The 27,757-nt window shown below is 44.6% G+C and overlaps 1 protein-coding gene across 9 annotated transcripts in view; it reads left to right on the top strand.

Annotated features, from left to right (window-relative positions):
• Positions 1-27,757, top strand: part of TRIM2 (tripartite motif containing 2) — a 158,598-nt gene that overhangs the window by 44,842 nt on the left and 85,999 nt on the right. For 4 of the 9 annotated variants that reach the window (XM_044224847.1, XM_044224846.1, XM_044224844.1 and 1 more), the window contains exon 1: positions 245-392. The exons of 3 other annotated variants lie outside the window; for them this stretch is intronic. In XM_044224847.1, the coding sequence (XP_044080782.1) occupies positions 363-392 (30 nt within the window). In that variant the 5' untranslated portion in view covers positions 245-362. Of the gene's footprint in view, positions 1-244; positions 393-20,463; positions 20,484-27,757 lie in introns of those variants that run through there. 2 more of the 9 variants (XM_044224855.1, XM_044224856.1) reach the window with 2 other exon arrangements.

The following is a 27,757-nucleotide window of genomic DNA, read 5'->3' as shown; positions in this document are numbered from 1 at the left end:
TTTCCTTGAAATTGGTCTGCAGGCAGTGATTAAACTTTTCAACTTGGACTCCTTTCATGCTGCTGGCTATAAAGACGAGGACTTGGCTGTTCCTCTTTGGCTCCCTCTCCAGCTCTCTGGTCTCCCCGACTTCAGAATGAAACCTAATATCTTAAGCTAACAGAGCCCAAAGAGGCTGGTCATTGGCTCCCATTGTCCCCTGATACTGCAGCCCTGCCCCTTTGGCTTGTGCTGACGAGCTGTTTATATTTTTGTAAGGGCCACCCTTTAACTCAGCAGCCTAATGATTATAATGGGCCCAATTGTCTGTGGGCTGCAGAGAGCTGAGTCCCCACATCGGAGGAGGCTGGGGCCAGTCTCTGATGTCCAGGAGCGGCCGTTATGGAACACGGGTAAGGACGGTTTGGAGTGTGTGATGATGCTTTTTATGGGCTCGCTGGTTAATCCTGGGCACCGTTTAAGAGAAGCAAGTTGCTATTGAATTGCTAGCTTTTTCTTGGTTTTCATTTGTTGCCTCCTAACCACGGAAGGAGAAAGTCATTTCTCTGGGGTTTGCTGACAAGGCTCATAATGATCCTGGTCAACCCAGGCAAGAAATGCACAGGGAAGGAAAAAAACGAGAGAAGAGACCCAGGTGGGTTTGACAGCAAAGCAACAGGGGAGAGGCAAAGCTCACGGCTGCGTGGGTAATGTTGTGAGGCTCAGAGGCTGTTTCGTTTCCTAACTTAAGTATTCACAGTCAGGAGCTGGGCTCTGCCATGGTGGGGTTTCTGTAAGCTCGCTGTTAGCGGGTAGAACTCAGCCGACCCTGTTGTGAAGGGGTCTCCTATCTGCTGGTATTTTCAAAGGGCAAACCGTAGTCTTCTTGTATGTCATTAATAGTTCTATTCAGAAATGTGGGAACGGTTTGAAGTTGGCATGCTATAAAGTTTTATTGCCCATAAAAGTGCTCAGAGGGTACTCTGCCTGCTGCAGTGGGGCTCAGGAATGGAGGAACAGCCCCAGGCGATTAGAGCATTTGTCCTTGACTACCCAAGAGAAAAGGCGGTGGAGCCTGAGGACACCATGTGAGAGGGGGTGAAACGCGAATGGGCATAGCCAGCCCACCTGGACGTTCTTTCTGGTTTCGTGCTGGTAAATAAATGAGTGAGGGAGTGAAACTGCTCGACTACAGCCTTTACTGACTGATGTCATCATCCTGGCTATTCCATTTGGTTCTAAGACGCCCTTCATGGTGCAGAGGGGCGCGGGGTCAAGGGAGGGGGGTGTGCTGTGTCTCAGATCACAAGGGGGAGGGCACAGCTAGAGCCCTGGGAATTGCTTTGGGAATAATTGTCTCCTGCTAAACGGAAAATCACCTATGGCAGCTTTGATCAGAGAATTTTGTTCTGTCCTTTCTGAGGAGCCTCAGGGTGTGGGGTCCGTGAACTCACAGTCAGTGTTTGATATGGACACGAGCCAGAAAAACTGAAAAGGTGAAGTTTAACTTTTAGCGAAACTAAAGGTGACTCATGGGACTTGAATACATCTGGTGCTTTCTAAATCTTCCCACTTCTCCCAAGCCCCAGAGTTTGTATTTGTTATCTGGATACACCACCTTTAAAGCCAACATATTTGGGTGCTCCTGGAGGAATTAATTCAGATGCAGAGGTGGTTTTTTTTTTTTTTAATATTTTATTTATTTATTTGACAGAGATCACAAGTAGGAAGAGAGGCAGGCAGAGAGAGAGAGGAGGAAGCAGGCTTCCCACTGAGCAGAGAGCCATATGCGGGGCTTGATCCCAGGACCCTGGGATCATGACCTGAGCCGAAGGCAGAGGCTTTAACCCTCTGAGCCACCCAGGCGCCCCGCAGAGGTGGTTTTTAAATTAATTTGACCCAAAGCAACCTGAACATTTCAGCTCAGTGTATGAAAATACCAGGAGGTCTCTGAGTGAAGCCAGGGTTTCCTGAAGTGCTCTGAGAGCCCAGGAGAAAGAGGATGAGTTGCTCCATGGATGGTATTGGAAAGGGACAGGCAGGCAGGGCAGAGACTCATCCGGTCCTCCTTCAGACAGACCAGTGCACTCTCCATCCCCACTGGACAAGCACCTCCAGAGGGCAAGACAGCAGAATGAGGAAGGACAAAGAGGAAGACCAGTGAGAGAGAAGATGGGGAGAATTCCAGGAGACCCCACAAGGCACAAAGACAGCTGTTATCCAGCATCTTTTATCAGAATGGTGGATATGCCAATTTCTTGGCATTTCAGAGGTAGAATTTACATAAGTTAATGCTCACATAAGAGATTTACAATAACAATATTCTACAGCTCTTGCAGCTGTTCTCATGGGTCCACAAAATCAAACATGAAAGCATGTGTGGATGAAATACTGTGACAATGGCACGTATCAGCGGTAATAACAATGATGATTTCTTGAGCGCTTACTATGTGCCAGGCCTTTATCTCATTGGGTCCTCACCAACTCCTTAAAGTCAGAACGGTTCCTTTCCTTGCTTTATAGAAAAGGGATCTGAAGCAGAGGGGTTAAGTAACTTGGACAAAGTCACACAGCCAGTAAGCCACCTGAAGTGTGAGTCACCACAAAGGTGTCCAGGACATAGCCTTGTGTTATGAACTGAGGAGTCCCTGTGGAATAGAGCTGGCATTTATATTCATAGCTTTTCAAGAATTCATCTAGTGACTGGTACCAAAATGTGGCCTCCTGTAGAAGCTAATTAGCAATCGGGAAGGAAAGCCAAGAACAACTTCCTTTAAACAACTTCCTTTAATGCGCTGAAGCCTAGTAGTCTTGCCCCACTGAGCTAAAGGCCAGAAAGGGCCAGTTGTGGGAAGCACCTGCCTGGCTTGGTCCATAGAGCATGTGACTCTTGATCTCAGGGTTTTAAGTTTGAGCTCCATGTTGGATATAGAGATGACTTAAAAATAAAATCTTTAGAAAAAATAAAATTAAGACTTCCAACGTTGCAACTGGGAATGCCTTGGGGAGCTATATGATTTGAAGCTATCTTGGAAAAGAACATGGCACTCTTTAGGGTAAATAGTTCTGAAGTCAGGTTACAGCTTCAAGGTTCAATTTTAACACTGTGTTTTACCCTTCTGGGAAGAGCAGAGAGGTTGTTGGAAGGAAAGTTTCCACGCTGTGAGCACTCCATCTTTGGAGGGTCCTCAGTCGGATCTCAGGATATATGTATTTAGCTCTTTAACACTTCAAAGAACACACAGAAACTGCCAGCCCTGAGTTTATTTACCCCGAGCTCACAGATCTACATGTTTTCCTCCTACACACCCCTTTAGAGATACATAGCATTTTCCAAGAGAGTTCCAGAGATTGGTGTCCAGGAGCATATCTGCTGTTTGTCAAGTCAGAGGTGGGCCCTTTGGCCCAACTGTTTGAATAATTTTGCTTAAGTTCTATTTGCAGTTCTCAGCTGCAAAATGTGAAGTGTGCCTGTCAGCTTGTCAGGTACGGTACTAGAAAGCGCAGGCTGAGAGTGGGCAAACACACCTGGTCGTTAAAGACCTACCAGGAGCCGTTCTCCCTGAAGAGCTGATCAGGACTGCAGGTGTGATACAAGTGTGATCGGGGTTGAGCTATGTCTCAAGGGCTCCCAGGGGTTCCCCAGAGCATACAGTCCCAGATTTGCCTTCCATCTTTTTTGATGGGTCCGTTTAACATCCTGGATAACAAAATAGCCTACCTACTAAGTATGTGTGATGGTGTCGGTGTGTCTCATTTGAGAATTTATGTGAACAGAAAATACGGGGAATGCAAAGGATTATGAATGCAATCAGTGTTCCATCACTGCACTTAGGGAGCTCAGCAGGCTCTGCTCCTCAGCCATCATCTGCAGGGCTAACCCCTCTGAACTTACACACATGAGTCTGGGTGTGGCTATGTTCTTCACTCCACACCACTGCCCCAGGTCTGCTCCCAGCTCCAGACCTTGCCTTGCAGGCTATACTTTTGAAATTTATGGAATATTTAAATAGTCTCTGCTTGGCACCCCGCACAACATCACCCAAAAATCTCAATCAGAATGAATGAGATGATCCCTCTGCGATAGAAAAGGGATAACTCGTGCCAAATACTGTGGAGGGCCTTCCCCGTGTTCTATTTTTTCAATCCTCATAAAAGCCCAAGAAGGTAGGCATGATTATTAGCCCATGATCATGTGAGGAAAACGAGAACTGGAGAGGTTAAGTAACTTCCCGGAGTCCTCAGTAGTCACTAGAAACCAGCAGACCTGTGATTCAAGTTCAGATCTGTTTGAGCGATGTTCTGGTCTTGGTGCATTTTGGGGATATTCTACTTTTCCATAAAACTTACTATGAGTATTTGTAATAAACACAGAAATAGACCTAATGGTACAATGGATCCCAAAACAGTCAGCACTCAAGACCTTGGCCACATTTGCTTCATCCTTGTAAGACAGTTTTCTTTGGCTCCATTTCCTGTCAGTTCCATCTCATCCAGGATCGCTCACTCACTTACATGCTGGGTGTCAGCCTGACCAAACAACTGGTTGTTTTCTGAATATTGTCTCTTGCCTCTGGACCTTTGCACTGGCTGATCCTCTTGACTCAGTGGCTTCCACCCCGATACACTGTTGTCCACAAGACGCACCACTGACCAACCGAATCAGAAACTTCAAGCACTAATCACCCTCCTCTCCATCTCCATTTGACACACTCCTCCTCAATCTTCCCATACTCCCTCACTTCTAGCATCATCTGTTCCTCCACAAAGCCTTCACCAATGTCCCGAGTCTGGCTAAGGGTGCTCCCTCCCACAGCATCTTGTACATATGTCTGTCATAACACTGCCCCTTGGAATTCTTCAATAGAATGTGGATTCTTCTAGGGCCAACACCATGGTTTGGAGCTCTATATTCCCAGAGACTAGCACATACTGACTAGTGATCAGTTAACACTTGAGTGAGGAAGAGAGGAAGAGGAAGAGAGTAACAGGAGAGAAAGGAATGGACGTGACACCACCTGAGTTCCTAACCCTGCAGGTCTCCGAATATGAGGAGCCTCTCACACCTCTTCTGGGTGCATTTGGCATAACAAGACCTGTCGCCATTGTACAGATGGGTTTTACACCAGCCAGAAGGTGGGCAAAGAGAAGCAGCAAGAAAATACGAGACCAGCACCTGTGAACACACATAGGATCCTCCGCTACTTAGAGGTTTTATTCTACCTGCCCCAATTTTTGCCTCCAGAAAACCATGTCTGTTTAACTAATTTCCCAATGATCTCCAACCATCCGAAGGATCATCTAAAAAATGGGAGCCTTCCTGTTATATAAAGTAATCGACTTGAATGTGTGATCTCCTGAGAAAATAAGAAACACATTTTTCAGAGGATACTCTCAAATGAGCAGATTCCAGGAGACTATTTCAGGCCCGTCTATTAATTCTCAGATGAGAATTAATCTTTCCGTATGGAAAATCCAGGCACCCCTGGATGACTTAATTTTAAATACAAGAGCTTGAAGCAAAATGTTGATGAGGAGCTTCTGTCTTTTATACAAACCCTGTGAAATCTGCAAGGCTGGCTCCTTCTGGGGCCCGCAAGTGCCTCCCCAGCAACTGGCAATAATTGCATTTTTAGGAACACCCAGGAGGGCTCAATCTATTTGACATATAGGTTCTTCCACTGGGACCCGAGCAACAAGAACTAGGGTTCTCAGAACACAATTCTTGATCTGCACTCCTCACTGGGTCATTCTGTTTCCTCCAGAGCATTTTTTTTTTTTTAAGATTTATTTTATTTATTTGAGAAAGAGAGAATGAGAGGGCAGGGCAGAGAGAGAGAGAGAGAGAGAGTCTGAAGTAGACTCCTGCACTGAGCACAGAGCCCAACCCAGGGTTTGATCTCCCAGCCCTGACATCAGGACCTGAGCCATAACCAAGAGTCAGTTCCTCAGCCAACTGTGCCACCCATGTGCCCCTCCTTAAGGGCATTTTTAACAACAACCACCACCACAACAACAAAAACATAGCAATGATCAGTGATTTCTTAGAAACATGGCCCTTTTAACCATCTCCTCCTCGAGGATAGCTATTGGGTCTTCTGGATGCTATCTGTGGTCTGGGCACACTGGGGACACAGACTAAATATTAATTAATGCCAGTCCATTAAGAAAGTAAAATGGAAAGATCCTATAAAGTAGCAGTGACCCTACAAGCCCCAGAAGCCTGGTTGGAACAGTGGCGAGGAAAGATAGTGACAAGGCCTGAACAAAGCCACTCTCTTCCCACACTCAGTGCCCACAGTGAACCAAGTGGTGCCATTGTCTGAACTGTCACTGGAAGGCTGGGAGGGGGCCCTGGCAGCCGTCCAGCCTGCCCCATTGCTGTCCAGGGGTATTCAGGAAATAAGGTCCTCCAGCGCAAAGCTTCCTTTATCTCACAGGCCATGGTGCTCAGGGCACCACGGCTACCCTCTGCACACACAGCTGGTGGTGTCACAGTTTCTGGTGTCCCTTAAGAGGAGCAAGGTTCTTGGGGGATGGGAGCTGCTGATAGTGAAGGGAATAGGGCTTGGGGACTGCTGGCCTTTGTCCTATTCAGAAATTGGGGTTACTGGGTCAGAGCAATGTCACCATACCTTGTGATTTTCCAAGGCTGCCTAGAAACCTGCTCCTTTAGAACAAAAGCATGTCTGGCTTGTGTCCACCCTCACACCGAAGGCTTTAAAAGTGGGACAGGGGTCACCTCAGCGCAGCACCCCCCCCCCCGATGTTTCTGTGGGAGCTGTTGTATGCATGCCTCCTCCCTCAAGTGGATGAAAATCTCCACTCCCAGTCTTGCAGTCCCTGGGAAGCCCACAGCGACAAGGGGACAGGAGAGGGGGTCAGGGAGAAGAAAAGAGAGGGTGAGGGGTGCTGGAGATGAGGGAAACCAGCCCAGCTTTTTTCTCTGCCCAAGACTTGTTTGTTGCCGTGGAGTGGTGGGAGTTTTTGTTTGGGGGATTTTTTTTTTCCCCTTTTAGCCAAAGCAGTGCATTCTGGTGCTGCCAGCAGAACAACTCTTCCCAGTTCCTTCACACGGAAATCGTGCACGTAGCATCCAGGCCCAGGCCTGTGTCTGTAATTCCCTCTATTAATTATGAAAAGGATTTAGGTTTTGTTCTGTTTGTCTTCTCCTCGCAGAGCACGTAGTTTCTCAGCCACCGGCTGGAAAGCTTTGTGCATTTGGTGGATCACCAGGCCATCAATTTAACGATGGAGAGCACCAACACTGCTTAAGCGCTAACTATATATCAGGGACTGTTTTAAGTGCTTTATGTTTATGAGCTAGTGAACACTCCAAGATAAGTCTCTTGATTTCTATTTTCTTTCTTTCTTTTTTTCTTTTTTAAAATTTTATTTATTTACTTGACAGACAGAGATCACAAGTAAGCAGAGAGGCAGGCAGAGATAGAGGAGGAAGCGGGTTCCCCGCTGAGCAGAGAGCCCAATGTGGGGCTCAATCTCAGGACCCTGGGACCATGACCTGAGCCAAAGGCAGAGGCTTTAACCCACTGAGCCACCCAGGCACCCCTTTTTTTTTTTCTTTTTTAATATTTATTTATTTATTTGAGAGAGAGCAAGCAGGGGGAGGGGCAGAGGGAAAGAAACTCAAGCCGACTGAGCTGAGCGCAGAGCCAGCCTCGGAGCTTGACCTCACGACCCTAAGATCATGACCTGAGCCAAAACCAAGAGTCAGATGTGTAAATGACTGAGCCACCCAGGCACCCCTTTAGTCTCTATTTTCAAATGAGGAAACTGATGCTCAGAGAGTTAAGAAAGTTGTCCAAGGTCATACAGCTGGTCAGGGCCAGGCTGGCTTTTGGGTTCCAGAGTCTGCATTTTTAAACCCTGTGCCATCCCCCAGGGGAGACATTTTGTATGGATGCACAAAAGCATATGCATTCATTGCCCTATTTCTGGTCATTTAATATCTTTCAAAAATTCTTTTTCTTATGAATAATGTTGTGATGAATGGTTTTGTAACAATAACTAAGTTCTTAACAAATGTTAAACCACTGTGACAGGCACTCTTTTAAGTTCTTTATGCAACTCTTTGAAACAACCTACTCTTATTACCATTTAACAGATGAGGAAACTGAGGCACAGAGCAGTTGGCGAGGTATTTTGTCCCAGACCGCACAGTTAGGAAGTGACAGAGCTGTCCCAGGGCTACTGTTCTTATGATGCTGTTTGGACAAATATCCATCAGCACACCTCTGATACTGCTTGGAGAAAAATTTTTTAGCTGGAATCACTAGGGCATAACATACGCGTATTTTTAAGGATCTGGATACATATCCGTAAACTACTTTCCAGTAACACTGGGTGGTTATGCTATTTTATGTTCCCAGGAGCCGTGCAATTGACGAAGGAATCTAAGTTAGAATAGGCCCTGGTAAGTGGAGATGTCCCTCTGGCCCCTGGGCAATGTATTCATAAACATTTTTAGCTTTTGTGGACTGATCTAGGCACTTACTATCTATTAATAATATTTTTATGAAAAAATATATCTAGCCTAAAACTATACTTGAAAAGGAACGTCTGCGTTGCTGGTAAGGTTTCTTGTTTCTTGATCTGGCTGGCGCTTACCCTGTTGTGGTTCCTTTTTGATAATTCATTGAATTGTCGCTTTAGAACTTGGGCACTTTCCTGTTTGTAATTTATACTTATTAAAAGTTTATTTTATTTTAGGATTTTATTTATTTATTTGACCGAGAGAGATCGAAAGGGATAGAGCAAGAGTCAGGGGGAGAGGCAGCAGCAGACTCCTCGCTGAGCGGGGAGCTCAATGGGGGGCTCGATCCAGGAACCCTGTGATCATGACCTGAGCGAAAGGCAGATGCTTAACTGACTGAGCCACCCACATGCCCCTAGAAGTTTATTTGGGGACAACTGGGTGGCTCAGTCGGTTAAACCTCTGCCTTTGGCTCAGGTCGTGACCCCAGGGGCCTGGGATTGAGCCCTACATCGGGCTCCTTATTCAATGGGAAGCCTGCTTCTCCCTCTGCCTGCTGCTCTCCCTGCTTATGCTTTCTCTCTCTCTCTGACGAATAAATAAAATCTTTAAAAAAAATTTAAAAACAGAATCTATGTATCGGATATAGATATTTTGGAGGTTAGGCACAGAATACATTGAAATCTATCATAAAGGATAAGAAAAGGACTCAATCGTCCCCATATTTTCTCCTCATGTTGGATAAAAGGAAATTTTGAAAGAAACATTCTCATGGTTTCTTTTGTTTTTAATTGCTAATGCAAGAATTGAAAAGACATTGAATTATAAGAGTTCCAAGAAGTAGAGTCCTCAAAAAGCTCTTTGCCTGTCTTTATTGTTTTTGTTTCATAAGAGTAAGATTTTTTTTGTTTGAAACTTCAAAAGCATGACACGTATTTAACATACGCAGTTTATGGTGAGTGAGTTTTTGGCAGGGACCTGAGAACAAATATTAAGACCCCAGAGACAATTGTTCTCTTTTTCTCTTGGCTTTCTAATGTGTTCTTCCTTAATACTTGGTTTTGAAGTCATGTGTGGTTCTGTGATCTGGCCTGATGCCCAGATCGAGTAATGTCCCTGGAGACTCAGGAACATCTTTCCGTGGCTAATGCATCAGCTCAAGAAAATCAATATATCATCAAGAAAACATTATAAGAGAGGAGGCTCTTACTCTCATGGAAGCCAGTGGCAATTTCCTTGTCAGATTTCCAGTTGTTTTGAAACATTATTTGAGTGCTTATTTCCCTCTCCTGACTTTGTATTTGATCTAAAATTAATCGCTTCGCCCCATTCAGTTTCTCAGTCCCTGGAATCCAGTTGTAATTTCTATCAGTTTTAGTGCTTTGCAACAGGGGGTTTAAAAGGATGCAGAATAAGAGCGTATCTTGTGGGGGCACCTGGGTGGCTCAGTGGGTTAAAGCCTCTGCCTTCGGCTCAGGTCATGATCCCAGGGTCCTGGGATCAAGCCCCGAGTCGAGCCCCGCATCGAGCCCCACATTGAGCCCCGCATAGAGCCCCACATCGGGCTCTCTGCTCAGCAGAGAGCCTGCTTCCCTTCCTCTCTCTCTGCCTGCCTCTCTGCCTACTTGTGATCTCTGTCTGTCAAATAAATAAATAAAATATTAAAAAAAAAAGAGAGAGAGTATCTTGTGCCCTTATGACAAGACAAAAGGAAGCATGTTTCCCAACTCTTCCTCTATTTACCACCGACAACTGGTCTCATTGTGAGATCCTGTGAGTTCTTTGATTAGGTTACTAATATTCCTTTTTTAGACTGACTTTTCCCCATTTCTACCTAACGTCTTACCATGACCTCCATATTAGCTCAGGCTGACATAATAAAATGCCACAGCCTGGTGGTTTAAACAACAGAAACTTATTTTCTTAGAGTTCTGAAGGCTGGAAGTCTCAGAACCAGCCACCTGCATGATCAGGTTCTGATAAGGAATCCAATTCAGATTTGCAGATAGCATTTGTGTCTTCACATGGGCTTTTTACTGCGCACACAAATGAAGAGAGAGAAAGAGAGCTGTGTCCCTTCCTCTTCTTATAAAGATACAAATCCTACTGGGTTAGGGTTCCATCCTTCCAACTTCATTTAACTTTTATTATTTCCCCAAGGGCCTTATCTCTAAATATCCTAACATGGGACTTAGGGATTCAATTATGAATTTGGCTAGCTGCTCCCTGCACCCAGCAGGGTGGGGTAAGGGTACATGATTCAGTCTGTAATATTACCACAGCCAATACAATTAAAATTAAGGTTTGGTTTCCCTTTCAAAGTAGATCTCTTTCCCCTAGTGTTTCTGTTAAATGACATTTAATCTTTTAGTTCATGAAACATTTTTTGATTTCTGCTAACTGCATCATGAGAATCCAGACCTAAAGAAGACGTAGACCCTACACAAGCAGACTCTTCAGCAGTTGATAAAGTATTGAAGTAGAAGAATGGCATGCACAAATAATCAGAACATTTGGGATGCTAGAAAACACTGTCCGTGAACTACAATGTGCTACGGGATTCAGAGGAGGAGATTGCCCTCAGCCAGTGGTCACTCTTAGAGCTTCATAATCAGCAACAGGCAGGATTCAGTCTAGGGAGACTGTAGGAAGGTCCACACCAGGCTCAGCAGGAACAGATATGATGAAGGTAGGAGGATAAGGTTCAGTTGAAACTTGGGAAATCAAGAGAGGATTGCTGTGGAGTTTTAATTTGATGTCATGGGGGAGGTTAGGTTCTAAGATCAGGGTTTAAAAAGAGAGGCTCAATGACTCCATGGCCCTTGACAATCTGAACATATTGTCCCCAAAGCACCAGTTTCTCCTCCCGTGTTGCAACAGAGCATGGTTTCTTTGAGCACTGGGCGAAGTAGTTGGCTATGTTTAAGGGCTGTCTTGGGGGTGGCTGGGGAGGAAGGAGAGTTGGGGGAGAGGGAGGGAGAGAGAGGAACATGAACGAATGAGATCACACCGTGACAAATGCTCACAAAATGATAACCATGGAAGAGCCCAGACTGACTGAGAATTGCAGATTCTCTCCAACTTTCTCCCCCCAAAGAGACGAAGAACATGAACTGGAAACTTAAAGGAAATATTGATGGAAATGATCATATTTAAAATGTCCCACATCACACCTGGGGGGCTCAGTGGGTTAAGCCGCTGCCTTCGGCTCAGGTCATGATCTCAGGGTCCTGGGATAGAGTCTCGTGTTGGGCTCTCTGCTCAGCAGGGAGCTTGCTTCCCTTCCTCTCTCTCTGCCTGCCTCTCTGCCTACTTGTGATCTCTCTCTGTCAAATAAATAAATAAAATCTTTAAAAAAAATTTAAAAAATTAAAAAATATAAAATGTCCCACATCACTAGTGATCGAATCAATACAAATTTTTAAAAAGTTCATTTTTCATTGAAGTACAGATGACAATACTATACTAACAAATAAATACAAAATTAAAAAAAAACAATGATTTACTATTCTCTCATCGGATTAGTAAATATTTTAAAGGAACACTGTTGATGAAGGTGCATATCTCAATCTCATACTTTGCTAGCGGGAATGTAAATTGGTATAACCTTTCAAGAAAGTAATTGTGCAATGTCTTACTCTCTTGAGAGCCCTAGAAATGTTAAGACACCCAGACTTGATAATTCCACTACCTTGAAAATATAGAGATGTGGACAAAGATTTGTGTTTAGCAGTTTCATTGAAGTTTTATTTATAATGATTGGAAGTTTAGAAAAAATCTAAATATGAACACTCTGGAAACTGGTTCTAGAAATGATATATCAATTAATTGATAATTTATTTAAATAGTATTTTCTTAGTTATTTAAAAAAGTATTTTCTAATAATTTTACTAATATAAAGTGAATATTATAGGATTTTAAAAAATTTTTTTAAGATTTTATTTTTAAGTACTCTCCACACCCAACATGGGGCTCAAACCCACAATCCCAAAGTCAAGAGTCACATGCTCTACTGACTGAGCCAGCCGGGTCCCCTTACAGGATATGTTTTTTAAAAACAGGTTCCATAGGTGCCTGGGTGGCTCTGTGGGTTAAAGCCTCTGCCTTCGGCTCAGGTCATGATCCCGGGGTCATGGGATTGAGCCTGCATGGGGCTCTCTGCTCGGCAGGGAGCCTGGTCCCTTCCTCTCTCTCTGCCTACCTCTCTGCCGACTTGTGATCTCTGTCAAATAAATAAATAAGATCTTTTAAAAAAAAAATAAAAAAATAAAAACAGGTTCCAGGGGCTCCTGGGTGGCTCAGTGGGTTGGGCATCTGCCTTTGGCTCAGGTAGGGATCCTGGGGTCCTGGGATCAAGCCCCACATAGGCTTCTTGCTCTTCGGGGAGTCTGTTTCTCCCTTTCCCTCTGCCTGCCGCTCCCCCTACTTGTGCTTTCTCTCTCTCTCTGTCAAATAAATAAATGAAATCTTTTTTAAAAAGTTTCCAAATTATATAATAAAAATATGCATAAGAAAAAAAGACAGTAAATGGTAAGTAATGTCATTTACTCATTCTATTCATATTCAAATATGTACTAAACATATGTCTTGTAATTTATTTATCTGTAGGTAGTAGGTCTATAGATAGATTTCTGCCTTATTCTTTCTTTTTAAAGATTTTATTTATTTATTTGAGAAAGACAGCGCGTGAGAGAGAGCATGAGCAGCGGGGAGGGGCAGAAGGAGAGGAAGAAGCAGACTCTCCCCTGAGCCTATCAAGGGGTTCGATCCCAGGACCATGAAATCATGACCTAAGCCGAAGGTAGACGCTTAACCAACTGAACCACCAAGGGACTTCTGTTTTATTATTTATATTTTTCTGGGGTTTCCAAATTATCTAGAGCATCTAATTGGTTTTTTTCTGAAATATGCATTTTAATAAATCCATTTCATCTCTTAGGGCCTAAGTCCACCCTGCCATAAAGTTCTGGTTACTGTAGTAGGAAATGATCTCTTGCTTTTCGCTGACTTTCAAATCCCTTTTATCACATATGGGCTTGAATTACAGCTGCTTGTACATGTGATTTTCTTCTTAACTAGTATGGGAGCTCCTGGAGAACAGGGACTAGGCTCAGAGGTCCTAAGTTTATAAGCAAAGCCTAGCTCTCCTTTCCCACCTTTTCCATAAAGCCTCTCCTGCTACTTGAAAAAGTGGGTGAGTTCTTTCCGTGAGTCCTCAAAACAGGTTTTTATGCCTCTTTAATTCAGCTTTGGGTTATGGTTAATTGTATTTGTCTTGCCCTCCTATTCATCATCCGACTCCTTATTACAGGAAACGAACCTTGTTCCCTTTTGTGCCCAGAGAGGTGCCTTGCATTAAAGTGTGTTCTCCGTAAACATCAGCTGGATTTATGACTGAACAAACCGGGGCCCCTTCCAGCTATTTCAAACAGGTGCCTTTCAGTTAGCCTTGAATCTGAAGTGTTAAGGCTGCTCTACACGTGTGGGGACAGGGGGTGGGAGAAGAGAGTTTACAAAAACTAAGCAGACTCAAAGCACTGAGCAGAGGCAGTTGTGAAGCCTAATCCACCAGAAAAATCTGCCAGGAAATGCATTCACCTCGACTCATGGTGCCCCAGATAATAGTCTTTGCTCCTCTCTGGGTCCTGAGAACTTTTTCTGGAAGCTTTACCTTTTTTCACCATTTCACAAACTCCTAGAGATTAATTCCCAAAAGAATTCCATTCTTCCAGTCATAAATTGATCACCATAGATCTGTTCTGCACCCCACGTTAGGCCCTAGTCCTGCAAATGTGGCCATTAAGAGAAGAGTTTAAAATCAGATTTTATAAATGTTTTAGAATATAAAAATGAGGAAATAAGTCGCAAGATTCAGTTTAACCTGACACGTTGTGTTCCAGGTTTTTGCAGAGCCTTGTCCTGGGCACTGTGGATTGTGTGACACTGAGCTCATTCATAACATCCCGCCTGCTGGCGGCAGTGTAACGGAGGGAAGGGAGGGGAGGAGGAGGAGGGGTCTGGGGAGAAGAAGAACACTGCACAGGACTTCCAAGGTTCCGGGTTAGGGCTGGATAGAGGTGGGAATAGTTGGGAGGGCTGCTGGTAGCTATAACTGTGTTGGGGGTGGTCATGGATTCTTTGGGTCTGCTGCCTTGGAAATGTAAGATGTGGATGGGGCCATTCAGATAGAATTTTAAAAGCTTAAAAAAAAAAAAGGCTCTGGGATGTCTGGGTGGTATGGTCATTTGAGCATCCAATTCTTGGTTTCAGCTCAGGTGGTGATCTCAAGGTCAAGAGATCGAGCACCACAACATGCTCAGCTCTCAGTGTGAAGTCTGTGTGAGAGTCTCTCTCCCTCTCCCCCTGCCCTACTGCCCCTCCCCCAAATAACTAAATACATCTTTAAAAAAAAAATAGAACGAGGAAAGCTCTAGGGGGAAAAAAAAATCTAAGACAATATTGGATAGAAGACGTGAAATGAGACAGGTTATCATAGAAAACAAAATAGTAAAGGATTGTCTTTAGTAGAACTCAGTGCATCTGTCAACATTCTTAACTGCTGACAACAGAAACTACTCTAGTTAGTTTGACCATAAAATGAATTTATTAAAAAAATACAAGGACACCACCTAGAAAGTGAAAGAACAACTTACAGAATAAGGGAAAATGCTTTCAGATCATATATGTGATAAGGGACTTGTATCCAGAATATAAAAACTCAATAGTAAAAGATAAATTGTAAAAGACAACTAAAAATGGGGGAAGAGGCGCCCCTTGGTGGCTCAGTCAGTTAATTGTCTGCCTTGTGCTCAGGTCATGATCCCAGCATCCTGGGTTTGAACCCCACATTGGGCTCCTTGCTGAATGGGAAGTCTACTTCTCCCTCTCACTCTGCCAGCTGCTCTGCCTACTTGTGTTCTCTCTCTCTCTCTCTGTATCAAATAAATTAAAAAATGTTTTTTTTTTTAAATGGGGAAAGAATGATGGTTGCACAATGTTGTGAATGTACTTCATGTCACTGAACTGCACACATAAAACTGGTTAAAGTGGTAAATTCTAGGCTATGTACATTTAACTATAATTTTAAAAAATTATTTTTGTAAAATGTGCAAAAGATTTCTGGGGCACCTAGGGGATTAAGTCAGTTGACCATCTGACTTCTGATTTCAACTCAGGTCATGACCTTGGGGCTCTGGACTGGAGCTCCAGTGTCAGGGTCCTGGGACGGAACTCTGGTGTCAGACTCCATGCTCAATAAGGATCTGCTTCTCTCTCTCCATCCACCTCTGCCCCTCCCCTCTCATGCACACGCTCCCAGGTGCATGTGCCCTCTCTAAAATAAATAAATCTTTAAAATAAAATAGAATGTGCAAAAGATTTCAAAGGACATTTCTTAACAAAGAAGATACACAAATGGCCAATGAGCACATGAAAAGATACTCAATATTATTAGTATTAGATATTAGATATAAGCATTAGATATTAGATATTAGTATTAGATACTCAACATCATTAGGGAAATACAAATCCAAACCATAATGAATACCACTTCACCCCCACTAGGAAATCGGGACCTTCATATATTGTGAGCGGTAATGTAAAATGATGTAACTGATTTGGAAAATACTCTGGCAGTTCCTCAAAATTATAAACACAGGATCATCCTATGACCCAGCAACACTACTCTTAGAGAGACCCAAGAGAAATGAAAATACATGTCCAAACAAAAAATTGTATTCACATGTTCATAGCAGCTTTATTCATACTAGCCAAAGAGTGAAAGCAATGCACATGTCCATCAACTGATGAACAGATAAACAAAATGTGGTTTAGTCATGCAATGGAAGATTATTTGCCATTAAAAAAGAATGAAATACTGGAACGTGTTGCAGTAGGGATAGTCCTTGGAAAAAATTGGCTAAGCAAAAGAAGGGAAGCATGAAAGGCCACAAATTATATGATTCCATGTATATAAAATGTCCAGAATAAGCAAATCCTTAGAGATAGAAAGTGGATTAGTGATCACTAGGGGCTGAGAGAATGGGGGAATGGGGAGTGACCACTAATGTGTATGAGATTTCTTTCGGAGGTGATGAAAATGTTCTGGAATTAGATAGTGATGATAGTTCACAGCTTTGTGAATATACTAAAAATGACTGAACTGTACACTTAAATAGATGAATTTCATAGTATGTGAATTTTATTTAAATAAAACTATTCAATAAGAAGAATATTGGGGTACCTGGGTGGCTTAGTTGGTCAATCATCTGCCTTTGGCTCACTCAGGTCATGATCCCAGGGCCCTCGGAGGGAGCCCCATGTCAGTCTCCCCCCTCAGCAGGGAGCCTACTTCTCCCTCTCCCTTTGCTCATGCTAGCTCTTATCTCTCTTTCTCTCACAAATAAATAAAAACAAATCTTTGAAAAAAAGAAATGAAAAAGAAGAATACTAAGAGAATCTAAGAAATCTAATAAATTCTCTAAGAAATCTAGAGAATCAGGCTCGGAGGCTACTCAGCTGAGAGTAATACCTAAATTATACCACAGATGCTTCCAGAATGATCCCTAATTCTGTTCCTCTGAACACAGCCACCACAGACGCTCTGTTGGACCTTTGGCCCTTTAGGGCCCATATCTCTGCCAAGTTCTGCCACAGGACAGAAAATGGCTTCTCTGGGGTCCATCTTCTCCTATTGCCTTCATCCCAATGGAAGTCTAATGTTTATCCATCCGATTGCCAGAGTCCACATAACAGTTTCAAGTCCCACCTGCAAGGGAGGCTGAGAAAGTGGGCAGAGGTTTGGGAGGTGAGACTCAAACAAATGTTCACTATCCCACACTTCTCTCAATGGGTTTGGCTGGACAGTAGTTTTAAAGTCATAAAATGTTGGAGTTAAGTGGGTCCTTTGAAGTTCAGCTACTAGGCTGGCCATTTGGTCCTAGGACTGCAACAATCTAAAGACAATGGGCAATTTCTAGCTTTATCTTTCCTTGCTTGTTAAGCATTTGGCAACGTTAATCACTCTTTTTTCTTTTAATTTCATTTTATTTATTTTTCTTATGTTCAGTTAGCCAACATACAGTGCATCATTAGTTTTTGATGTAGTGTTCCATGATTCATTGTTAACCACTCTTTATTTTATTTATTTATTAATACTTTATTCGTTTGAAGAGAGATCACAAGTAGACAGAGAGGCAGGCAGTGAGGAGGAAGCAGGTTTCCCACTGAGCGGAGAGCCAGATGTGGGGCTTGTTCCCAGGACCCTGAGATCATGACCTGAGCTGAAGGCAGAGGCTCAACCCACCGAACCACCCGGGCACCCCTAATCACTCTTTTTAAAAACATTTCTCTTCCCTGTGTGTGGGTCAGCCTTCCTGTACCTTTCTAATCAGTTTTTTCTCAGTTTCCGTCTGGAGCTGCTCTCTTTGCCCCTTAAAGCTGATGTTTCTCCTCATTGACATGTTCAGTCCTGCTCTGAGTAACTCAATACAAATTGTGTGGATGTCATGGGTTCAATTGTGTCCCCTGAAATTCGCAGGTTGACGTCCTAATTGGCACTACTTCAGAGCGTTACCTTATATGGGAATAAGGTAATCTCCAGATAAGAAATAAAGATAAGGACAGTCATACTCCGTTAAAAATGAGATCACACTGGAGTGGGGGGGAGGGCTGCCTAATCCAATATGACTGGTGTCCTGACAGAAGGGGAAATGTGGACACCCTCATGCAGGGAGAGTACCACGTGAAGACTGTACTTATGATACCACAAGCCAAGGAACTATCAGAAGTGAGGAGAGAGTCCTGAAACAGATCCTTGCCTGGCACTGTCGGAGCGAGCGTGGTCCTCCTGGCACAGGTCTTGTCTATCTGGCCTCCAGAAGCGTGAGACCATACATTTCTGTTGTTGAAGCCTCTGTTTGTGGTACTTTGTTATGGCAGCCTAGCAAAGGAAGTGAATTGTTCTCTACTCCTGTATTTTCCTTCTACTTAAAGGTGGATAACTCTCTAATTTGCATTGCTAGTCCACAAGGCCCAAACTGCCTTACAGATCCATGGGACTGGCTTGCCTGCTGGAGTATTTGCATTTGGATATCCTACAAAAGCCATAAACTCAACTTGTCTAAACTTCAGCTCATCCTTTCTCTGGTCCCATTAGCTCCCCCTTCATTTCTCTGTCTTGGCGGATGGTGCTCTCCATCCACCCTGGTGCACATGCATGTCAGGGTGATAGCCTCCAGCTCCACTCCCCTCCTTGTTCCCAGGCATGACCTAAAGGTGTTGTCTCTCTCACATCTTTGGGGACTTGCCCATCCATCCGCACCCACCTACACCCCGTCCTGGGCTATCTTCCTTCCATATGCCTTCCTCAGTAATCTGTGTGAAGCACAAGGGTCCCCACAGCTTCCAAAGGTCCAACCCCAGAGCTTAGCAGATGAGACAGTCATCATCTGACTCCATAACCACGTCTCTCACCTCTGTTCCTCTCACCTGTTTTCTGCAGCCATACAGAAGTTCAGATCTTCCCCTGCCCCTCTCTCTCTCCATCCTGCCTAATGCCTGCTCAGTCTTCAAAACACAAATGCATCCTCCTGTGGGAAGCCTTCCTTAATTTCTACCATGATCGAAAGCCTGCTTCTATGGTCCCTTAACCCTCTGGCCATACACTCTATCATAGGAATTTCTCCATGGGCTGAAATTGTTGGCCGCCTCCTCTCAGCCCCCACCTCCCCTCAGCCTCTCAATAGTAAGGCGCTTTAGAGTAGAGACAGAAAGCTTTTTGCAGCTTTCTATTCTCAGCCTAGTGCCTGGCACATGGGAGGCACGGATAAATGTTTCTAGAAGAGGGACACCTGGGTGGCTCAATGGGTTAAGCCTCTGCCTTCAGCTCAGGTCATGATCTCAGGATCCTGGGATTGAGCCCCACACCTGCTTCCCCCTCTTTTTCTCCCAGCCTCTCTGCCTACTTGTGATCTCATTCTCTCTCTCTCTCTCTCTCTCTCTCTCGTTCTGTGTGTGTCAAGTAAATAAACAAAATCTTTAAAAAAAAAAAATTCTAGAAGGAAGCAAGGAATTCGGGGTTGATGAGTTGGGGGAGACTTCCTACCCAAACCTATTTTACAGAATAAACAATAAGTCCCCAAGAGGCAGTAATTTCTTATCATTTTCAGAGATGATGGTGTCGCAGTGACCCATTATCAGAATTTACTAAAGTAAACGCAGAGATTTTTTTCCTGTCTCCCATTCAGGAGTCATGATTGCTTTCAGTAGCGTAAACCGTCCCAGAATGAACGCTGGACCTTTGGGGTTGTCTCAGCCTCGTCCAACTAAAGTCGTTTCCCCGGAGGGCCAGAGTTTGCATTTGTGTTTACAGGACTGGCAGGGAGGACGCGCTTGCTGGACTAGACCTGCGAACCCAGCCAACCCTCCCTCCTCTGCCCCGCCTGGGCTGCGATTGGCCCTTCCCCGGAGGCTGGGCGCAAGAGCCTTTAGTCATCGCACTGGGAAATCTTTCTGGAACTGGGCACCAACTTGCGTGTTGTTTTCCTGCTCTTTGTGCGGGGATTAGCTGCCCTGCGGGGTCTGGGAATGCTGCGGGGGCCGGGCAACCCGTAATCCAGGATTTGCCCCTGCCTGGCGGCTTATGGAAAACAGATGTCTCGTCGCTCTGCGCCTCGGCACCGAATGGAAATGACCAACCAGAGAGCCTTTTGGAACCGGGGACACCGAGTCCAGGGCCTCCAGAAGCCAGCTGGGAGGCAGCTTTGCTCCCGCTCGCCTGTCTGTGCCCCTTCAGCCCCGCTGTCGGACCCCACGAGGCGGTGAAGCGGCTCCACTTCAGATACGGCTCCGGGAGGAGCGCGCCCGCCGAGGTCGCCGGCCGCCGCCGCAGGGGCCGCGCGCGAGCAAACCCGGGCCCTGGAGGGGGCCGCCGCCCGAGCGGAGGCGGAGCCGCCGCCCGCCGCCTCCCGCCAGCGCGCCGGTTCTCCGCCGAGCGAGGCGCCCACGGGCAGTAAGTCAGCGCCGGGGCTGGGGGCGGCGCGGCCGGGTGCGCCCGGAGCCTTCCGCTCCGGCCCGGGTCCCCGCGGACTGCGGCGAGGGCAGCGGCCGCCGGTCCGCTTCCGGATCCTGCCGGCGGTGCGGCGATGCCAGGCTGCAGCGGGCGCCGGTGGGGACGCGCGGCGGCCGGCGCTGTCGGGCCGCGGAGGGTGCTGAGCCTTGACTCGGCGTCCACTCAGGCCCGGGCCGGCCGAGGTTCCCCGGGGGGAACCGGGCCGCTCTGTCCTGCCTGCAGTATCTGTGCACAGCTTCGGAAGTAAAACTGTTCACGTCATTGTGCACCGAGGTGGGGGGGGGAAATGGATATTCTGCGATCTTAAAAGGGCTTGCTTTAATGATTTTTTTTTTTTTTTTTAAACGACGGGTTTCCTCTCCCTGTTTCTCTTAAATTTTGGTCGTTTTGCAAAACCACTCAAATAGGTTTCCTTCCTATTAGCTTTCATGCAACTCGAGGGCACGTTACAGTTCTAGCTTATCAGAAGAGGGACATGTTGATTTTTGAGGGTTTGCAGGGCTCTTTTTGGTGGATATGGTTTATTTCGAACACGCATGCCCCGTGTTGAAAACCGTATGTTGTTGACAAATCGGGGTGAGGAGAAACGATTGTCGTATGAAACGCCTGTCAGATCCAAAGCTTTCTTGGAAACCCCAAATTTGTTCCCACCGTAATCCAACCCCATAGAGCAACTGGTAGCATTTTTACTCCTCCATTCCCTCAGGAAGTCGCCAGCCTTAAATTATGAAACAGAGGCAGCTTTAGATTCGGTGCTTTTTTACCTAGTTAATTTTAAAGTCCTTAGAGTTCCAGACATCCAAAGATGAGGTTAGCCCCTAGGGAAAGAGGCATGGCTATTCTTGTGCCCTACGCACCACAGTGCTTTTTTCACTAGACAATTTTTGGCGTGTAAAAATGGAGATTAATTTTTTCATCAGATTTTTAGCATGCGGTTATGGGATTGACACCCGATAACTTGTATTTCCCGGTTCCTTTACCAGGCGATGGGAGGACAGACTGTGCCCCAGGTCACTACTTCCTGGCCCTGCTTGACCTCTAGTTTCAGATTTCCACTTGATTTCATCCTTGGCAGATGTAGTACCTGTCCTTCAGCTGAGACAAAAGAGCAGGAATGATTCAGAACACTTTGACTATTACAACCTCCACCAAAGAGGCAAAGAATTTGATTGAATTCTTTATGACGCACGTTATGTTTCCCTCCTCTGCAGATTTAGGTACAGTTAGCAATCAAGGATCAATTTAAAATAACAAAAAAAAAACCCTCTGCCTTCCTCCTCCCTTAAGGTAAGTAGGAATTTGGCTGAGTTGGGTGAGGCCGCATACATTAATGAAAAGTCTTCACTGTGAGATCACTCAGTCTTATTTTGGACTAGATAGAGGTTTAATACGACACCCACCCCCTCACTCACCCTCATATGTGCACGTTTTTTTTCCCTGTGCGCTTGCTTTTCTTTCTACCCTTTTCTTACACTATTCCTTTTAGTACATACATGACTCTATTTTGGATCATGGACTCTAGGATATCATTACCTTTCCGCGTCAAGGTTTGTTTAGATGACAGCATTCCTTATCAGTATTCTCAGGTTTCCCCAAATCTTATCTTTATTTTCCTGGAAAATTCTATGTCTGTTAAATCCTGCATTGGAAATTCCACTGTATCTTTCGAAAGCGACGCGGCATCTATATCTTGAATTGTTTTTCTTGCATTATCATTTTGATGTTGTCTTCCCTGATTTCCTAATTGCCTGGTCAGCTTGTTATTTCTGCTTCGTATTAGAACACAAGTGGAAGGAACTTCTCATAGGACACGGAATATAAATGGGGTAGGGAGTCTTCCTGAGAATTAACAGCATAGACTCTGACCTTTTCTTTGGTCTGTCCTTGGACTGAATTCTGTCCTTTGAATTTCTGTCCACTGACTACACTAGAAAGAGCTGCATATTTACCTCGGGGCTCAGGAGTGATCTGTTTATTTGACCTTTTCAGAGTAGCTGTAATTCACTACTCTCCTAGAGCTGCTTGGTGAGAATTTGCCTGTTGAGTGGAAATAAACCAATTGGGTAGTACAGTAATGCCCAAGGAACCTTTGAAAATGCTATCCTGAGTGGTGCCTGGGTCGTTCAGGTCATGGTCCTAGGGTCCTTGGGCTCCCTGCTCAACGGAAAGCCCGCTTCTCCCTCTCCCACTCCCCCTGCTTGTGTTCCTTCTCTCGCTGTGTCTCTCTCTCTGTCAAATAAATAAATAAAATCAGAAAGAAAGAATGAAAGGAAGGAAGGAAGGAAAGAAGGAAGAAAGAACTGCTATCCTGAAATTCTGGGGAGGTAACATAATCAGAACTTTCTCCTCTCATCACTCCACTGCTCGCTTCACCCCAAATCTATCTTGGGTTACAAATTCCCTAAAGACAATTTTTAGCTTGATTTATTCAGGCCCTAAAAGTTTTTGCTGGCAGGGACAGGCAAGACTCTTTTGATGCTTCTGCTGATGATGTGGGTAGGAACAATGACTGTTTTCTTTTGGGTTTCATGAGAAGATGTATTCCTAGATGTCTGTTTGAGAAGCCTCTCCGAGACTGTTATCTTAAAAGCCTTGAGGTAGGGGGCGGGGTGGGGAGAGGTGCTCAGTCGGATTCTTGATTTCAAGTCAGGCCTAGATCTCAGGGTCCCAAGATTGAGTACTTGGAGTCTGCATGAAATTTCTCTCTCCCTCTGCCTTCACTTACACTCTCTCTCAGAATCAATAAATAAAATCTTAAAAACAAAAAGCCTTGAGTCAAGGCTGATGTATAATCATACTCCCTTATCAACATTATTTTTTTGTGCCCTTATATATTAGACCTTGAGACTGACCTGCTAGTTGGAAAGTCGGAAAAAGCTCCTGCAAGTCTGTTGAGTTTAGTTCATTATTTTCTCTGGAAGAGATTAGTAGGTCTTTGATGTGGATAGAATTTGGTCTTGGCTTTAGAAGAATTGACAAGTGTGACCTCTGAGATAAGCAAGTGGAGGGGAAATGAAAGAGAGGAAATCTAGTGATATGGAACCATGGATACTAGCCACTCAGCTTTTATGTGGGTTTTTTTTTGAGAATTTAGTGGAAATTGAACCTCAGAAACTGAACTTTCATGGGCAAATATTTTGTCATACAAATGCTGGTTTTTTCCTGTGTAAAACTCTCATTTTTGCATATCCTGCCTGTGAATCTCATCTTAATCCCTGAACAGAAATATCTCCATCCTAGAATTTTCACTACATTCTTTTCTTTCTGAACATATTGGATGTCTGGATGCAATTTATGGAGGCAGAAGGGTTGGCCAGGAAGATTAGGATGTGTCCTTGAGGCAAAAAAAAACACTGTGTCTGTCAGCATCTTTATTAACTTAGGACAGTTTAGAAGTGTTCAAATAGAAGCTGTGGGTACAAGTTTCCTTCTGCTTTAACTGCAGGAAAATGAAGGAACCTAAGAAGTGCAGACTTCAGGAACCAGAGCAGTTTGTAGAATTATGCTGGAGGCAGTTGTAATTCTGGAAGGAGAATAGCCTTTTAAATTGCTGACTCCTTATTGTAAATGATTTCCAAGTTTCAGAATGTCTACTGTTTGAGGGACATCTTGTTTAGTTTAAATATAATCACTGATTCCTACCAAAATATCCAGAAAGGCATTAAAGTCTTGCTGACTGGCTTATCTCCAGTTAGGGAAAGGACTAGCACTTTAGACTCTCAATACAGACCTTCAGGGATGATGATTTTGAAGACCAGGAAGTAAACCAACTGGAAAAATCTTTCTGATTAAGACTCCTGGGGCGCCTGGGTGGCTCAGTGGGTTAAGCCGCTGCCTTCGGCTCAGGTCATGATCTCAGGGTCCTGGGATCGAGTCCCACATCGGGCTCTTTGCCCAGCGGGGAGCCTGTTTCCTCCTCTCTCTCTCTCTCTCTCGCTGCCTACTTGTGATCTCTGTGTCAAATAAATAAATAAATAATCTTAAAAAAAAAAAAAGACTCCTGAAAAGAGAGACCCGACATGAGACCAAAAATGTGAAAGACTAGACCCATTTATGTTTCCGACTATTCTGTCCAATCAGGTAGAAGAAAGGAAAGGTGTTTTTAAGCCTAGTTTGTCAGCGAACAGGTATTGTTTAACATGTACTGTGTTTCAAGCCCCCTGCTTTATGATCTGTAATGTATAATCGAGTAAAAGGTAAGCATCTGCCATGGAAGCCATTTCAAGCCTCAGTGGTAACTTTAAGCATTAGTGTGCATTGTCCCACCTGTGCACGGAGTTCCTCACCTGGGAAAGCAGGTCCAAGTCTGTGGGAAGAACCCCATCTGTAGTTCAGCTACACACAACCACATCCTGAGGGAATCACCATGGTGATTCACATGAGATTTGCTTCCGTTGGCAGAGTAAGTTGTGTTCTTGCCTCTTTCAACACAACCTGGGTGAAGTGACACTTGCTTCATAATTCCAAGACCCCTATTCGATGCGTGCCTTTTTTCCTAGAATGTTTCTTCCCTAGTCACCAAGCAGTTCAGCAGGGACCCGAATAGCACCCAGATGACTCACAATGCGGACATTCCTGGAGGGTGAATGATGGAGATCCCTGAACCTCGCCTAAGAACAGGCAACCAGGTCTCTTTCATCGTGAAAATAACCTCTCAGACTAAACAAAGGCAGAACTATCTCTTTTGCTAACCACCTGCGGTTTATTTAAATTAGTGTTACACGTTCAGCAGTGGTGTCAGAGCCAGATTATAAAACTGCCTAAAAGAATGAGTGTTCCGGGCCTTTGCATAGGGATAGAAGAAGACATTGGCCACATTGAATGGGATTTGCATCTTGTTAGCTTGCCTGCGTGTCCTCGACTACCGGACACAATGGGAGTGTGCACGTCCAGCGTTGTAGCTGGGCAGCCTGTTGTACTTAATGATTCTGCTGGGAATTAAAATAGTGAACTAGAAGCATGAGAGTGGGGTGGCGGGGGAGGAAAGAGATAGGAACTTTTAGGAGATGCAAAAGAACGGGAACTTGGGGGTCAGTCTAATACCACCCCCTTTTTTTCTTCGCTGTACTTTTCATCTCCATGACTTAATTATTTTAGAACTGGAAGTGCTTTTGTAATTCAAAATCAGTGGCACAGTTGGCCTTAGCAACAGCACAGGCCACCTCGGTGCACAGCAGTCTCCACAGTGGTGTTGGCGAGTGAATCGTCTCGGTGCAGCATTGGACCACTTGGCCCCCCTTTATCCTTCAGCCTGTGTTCGGGGTTTCCTTTGCTTACTTGTGCATTGGATTCTGTTAGGAAAGGCAAAATAATGGCCACTATAGTCAAAGAAGGAGATGAAAAAAGTGAACCTCTCATGAAATGTTAGTGTTTCTTGGATACCCCCGTATTTAGCATGATCAATCAGAGGTCCCCCTAAGGAAAGTGGATAAAAGGGTACTCGAATGGGCTGGATGTTTGTGCCTTGATTGCTGCAGAAAACAGATGGCAAAAAATAGGGGCCTTTCGCTTCTAAATCTCAGCCAACAATGAAGCCGCTGATGAAAACTAAATTTACTAGTTCCAGAACGTGGTCTCCAGATTTCCAGTACCATTAAAATCTTTACAAAGCTCTTTGCATTTTAGAGAAGCAACGAATGCTGCCTGGATCTGATGGGCCATAAGCTCTACCACAAATGAGCCTTAAATAGGAAATCCTGTGTTTTGCCTGAGGTCACACAGAAGCCACACAATCATGTTGCTTGATAAGGATCTGTGATGGGTGCCATTTGCTTAGAGGAAGGATGAGCGGAGGCTAATGGCGCCCCTGTTGCTATTTTTCCCTATTTTGGGCTATTAAGGAGCAATTAACCCTTGGCGTGTCCTTCATCCCTTTCCTCCACAAACCTCTCAATCCAGAAACCTAAAGTACAAAGTAATGGGAGCTTGAAGTCTAAAGCCCACAAAAGCTGCCAAACCACCCACCAAAACAACATGAAAAAAATGAGAAGCCTGGGAAGGGAAGAGGTGGGAGTGAAGGGTGTGGGGGTTCTGACATTTACTCCAATATCTCCACCTCAACTACAGATCCCGCAGAAGAACGTATGTTCTTCATTTTTAACATAACTTCATTGAGAGAAAAAAACCCCAGATTTCTTAGGGATTTCCTCAACAAGGATTTTACTTGGGGTCCACGTACATTGTTTTTGCTTAAACAAAGATTCTGAATTTTTAATAAGCATCTATCACAGACCAAATTCAGCCGACTTAAAAGCCTTTACACATCAAGAGTGGGAAATATGTAAGAATTTGTCTGGAATAGTTAAAGCAGTTTCCGTCCTGGGAGGCAGGCAGATTTATTGGGTTATGAAATTCTTCATTCCATCTGCATGGGAGCTGGTTTTCATTTGTAATGCAGTACAAAATATTCTTGGCATGTTTGGGACTTATTTCGTAGAGGATGCTCCCCACTAGGATTAAATCTAGATAGAACTACATTTCTTTTCCTAGATTTTTTCCCCCCTAAGCCATTTTCCCTTCACCAAGTCCCTTGGATAAATCCACTCATCAAAGTATTGCCAGATCTGTCTATAACTAGGCTGGTCTTCAGTCCTCATTATTCAGCCATTCTGCTAGAATCTGTTGATGGGTAGTCTGGGGGGTGCACAGGAGTTCACCAGCAGACCAAGAGGGAGGGAGTCATTCCAGGTGGAGACACTCAGACCTCCAGCTCTTGTCCAGATCTATTTTCTTTCTTTCTTTCTTTCTTTCTTTCTTTCTTTCTTTCTTTCTTTCTTTCTTTCTTTCTTTCTTTCTTTCTTTCTCTTTCTTTCTTTCTTTCTTTCTCTTTCTTTCTTATTTATTTATTTGAGAGAGAGACACACAGTGAGAGAGGGAACACAAGCAGGGGGAGTGGGAAAGGAGGAAGCAGGCTTCCCGCTGAGCAGGAAGCCCAATGTGGGGTTCGGACCCAGGACCCTGCGATCATGACCTGAGCCAAGGGCAGACGCTTAACCGGCTGAACCACCCAGGCACCCCATAGATCTATTTTCTTTCCTTTTTAAACAAATATTTTATTTATTTATTTGAGAGAGAGTGAGCACATGAGCAGAGGGAGAGGCAGAGGGCAGAAGGTGAACTAGACTCCCCGCTGAGCAGGGATGTAGACACAGGACTTGATCCCAGGACCCTGGGATCATGACCTGAGCCAAAGGCAGATACCCAACCTAACTGAG

The sequence above is a fragment of the Neovison vison genome, chromosome 11 (genome assembly GCF_020171115.1).
Source record: "Neovison vison isolate M4711 chromosome 11, ASM_NN_V1, whole genome shotgun sequence".
NCBI lineage: Eukaryota > Metazoa > Chordata > Mammalia > Carnivora > Mustelidae > Neogale > Neogale vison.
This window is presented reverse-complemented; position numbering and strand designations above follow the sequence as displayed.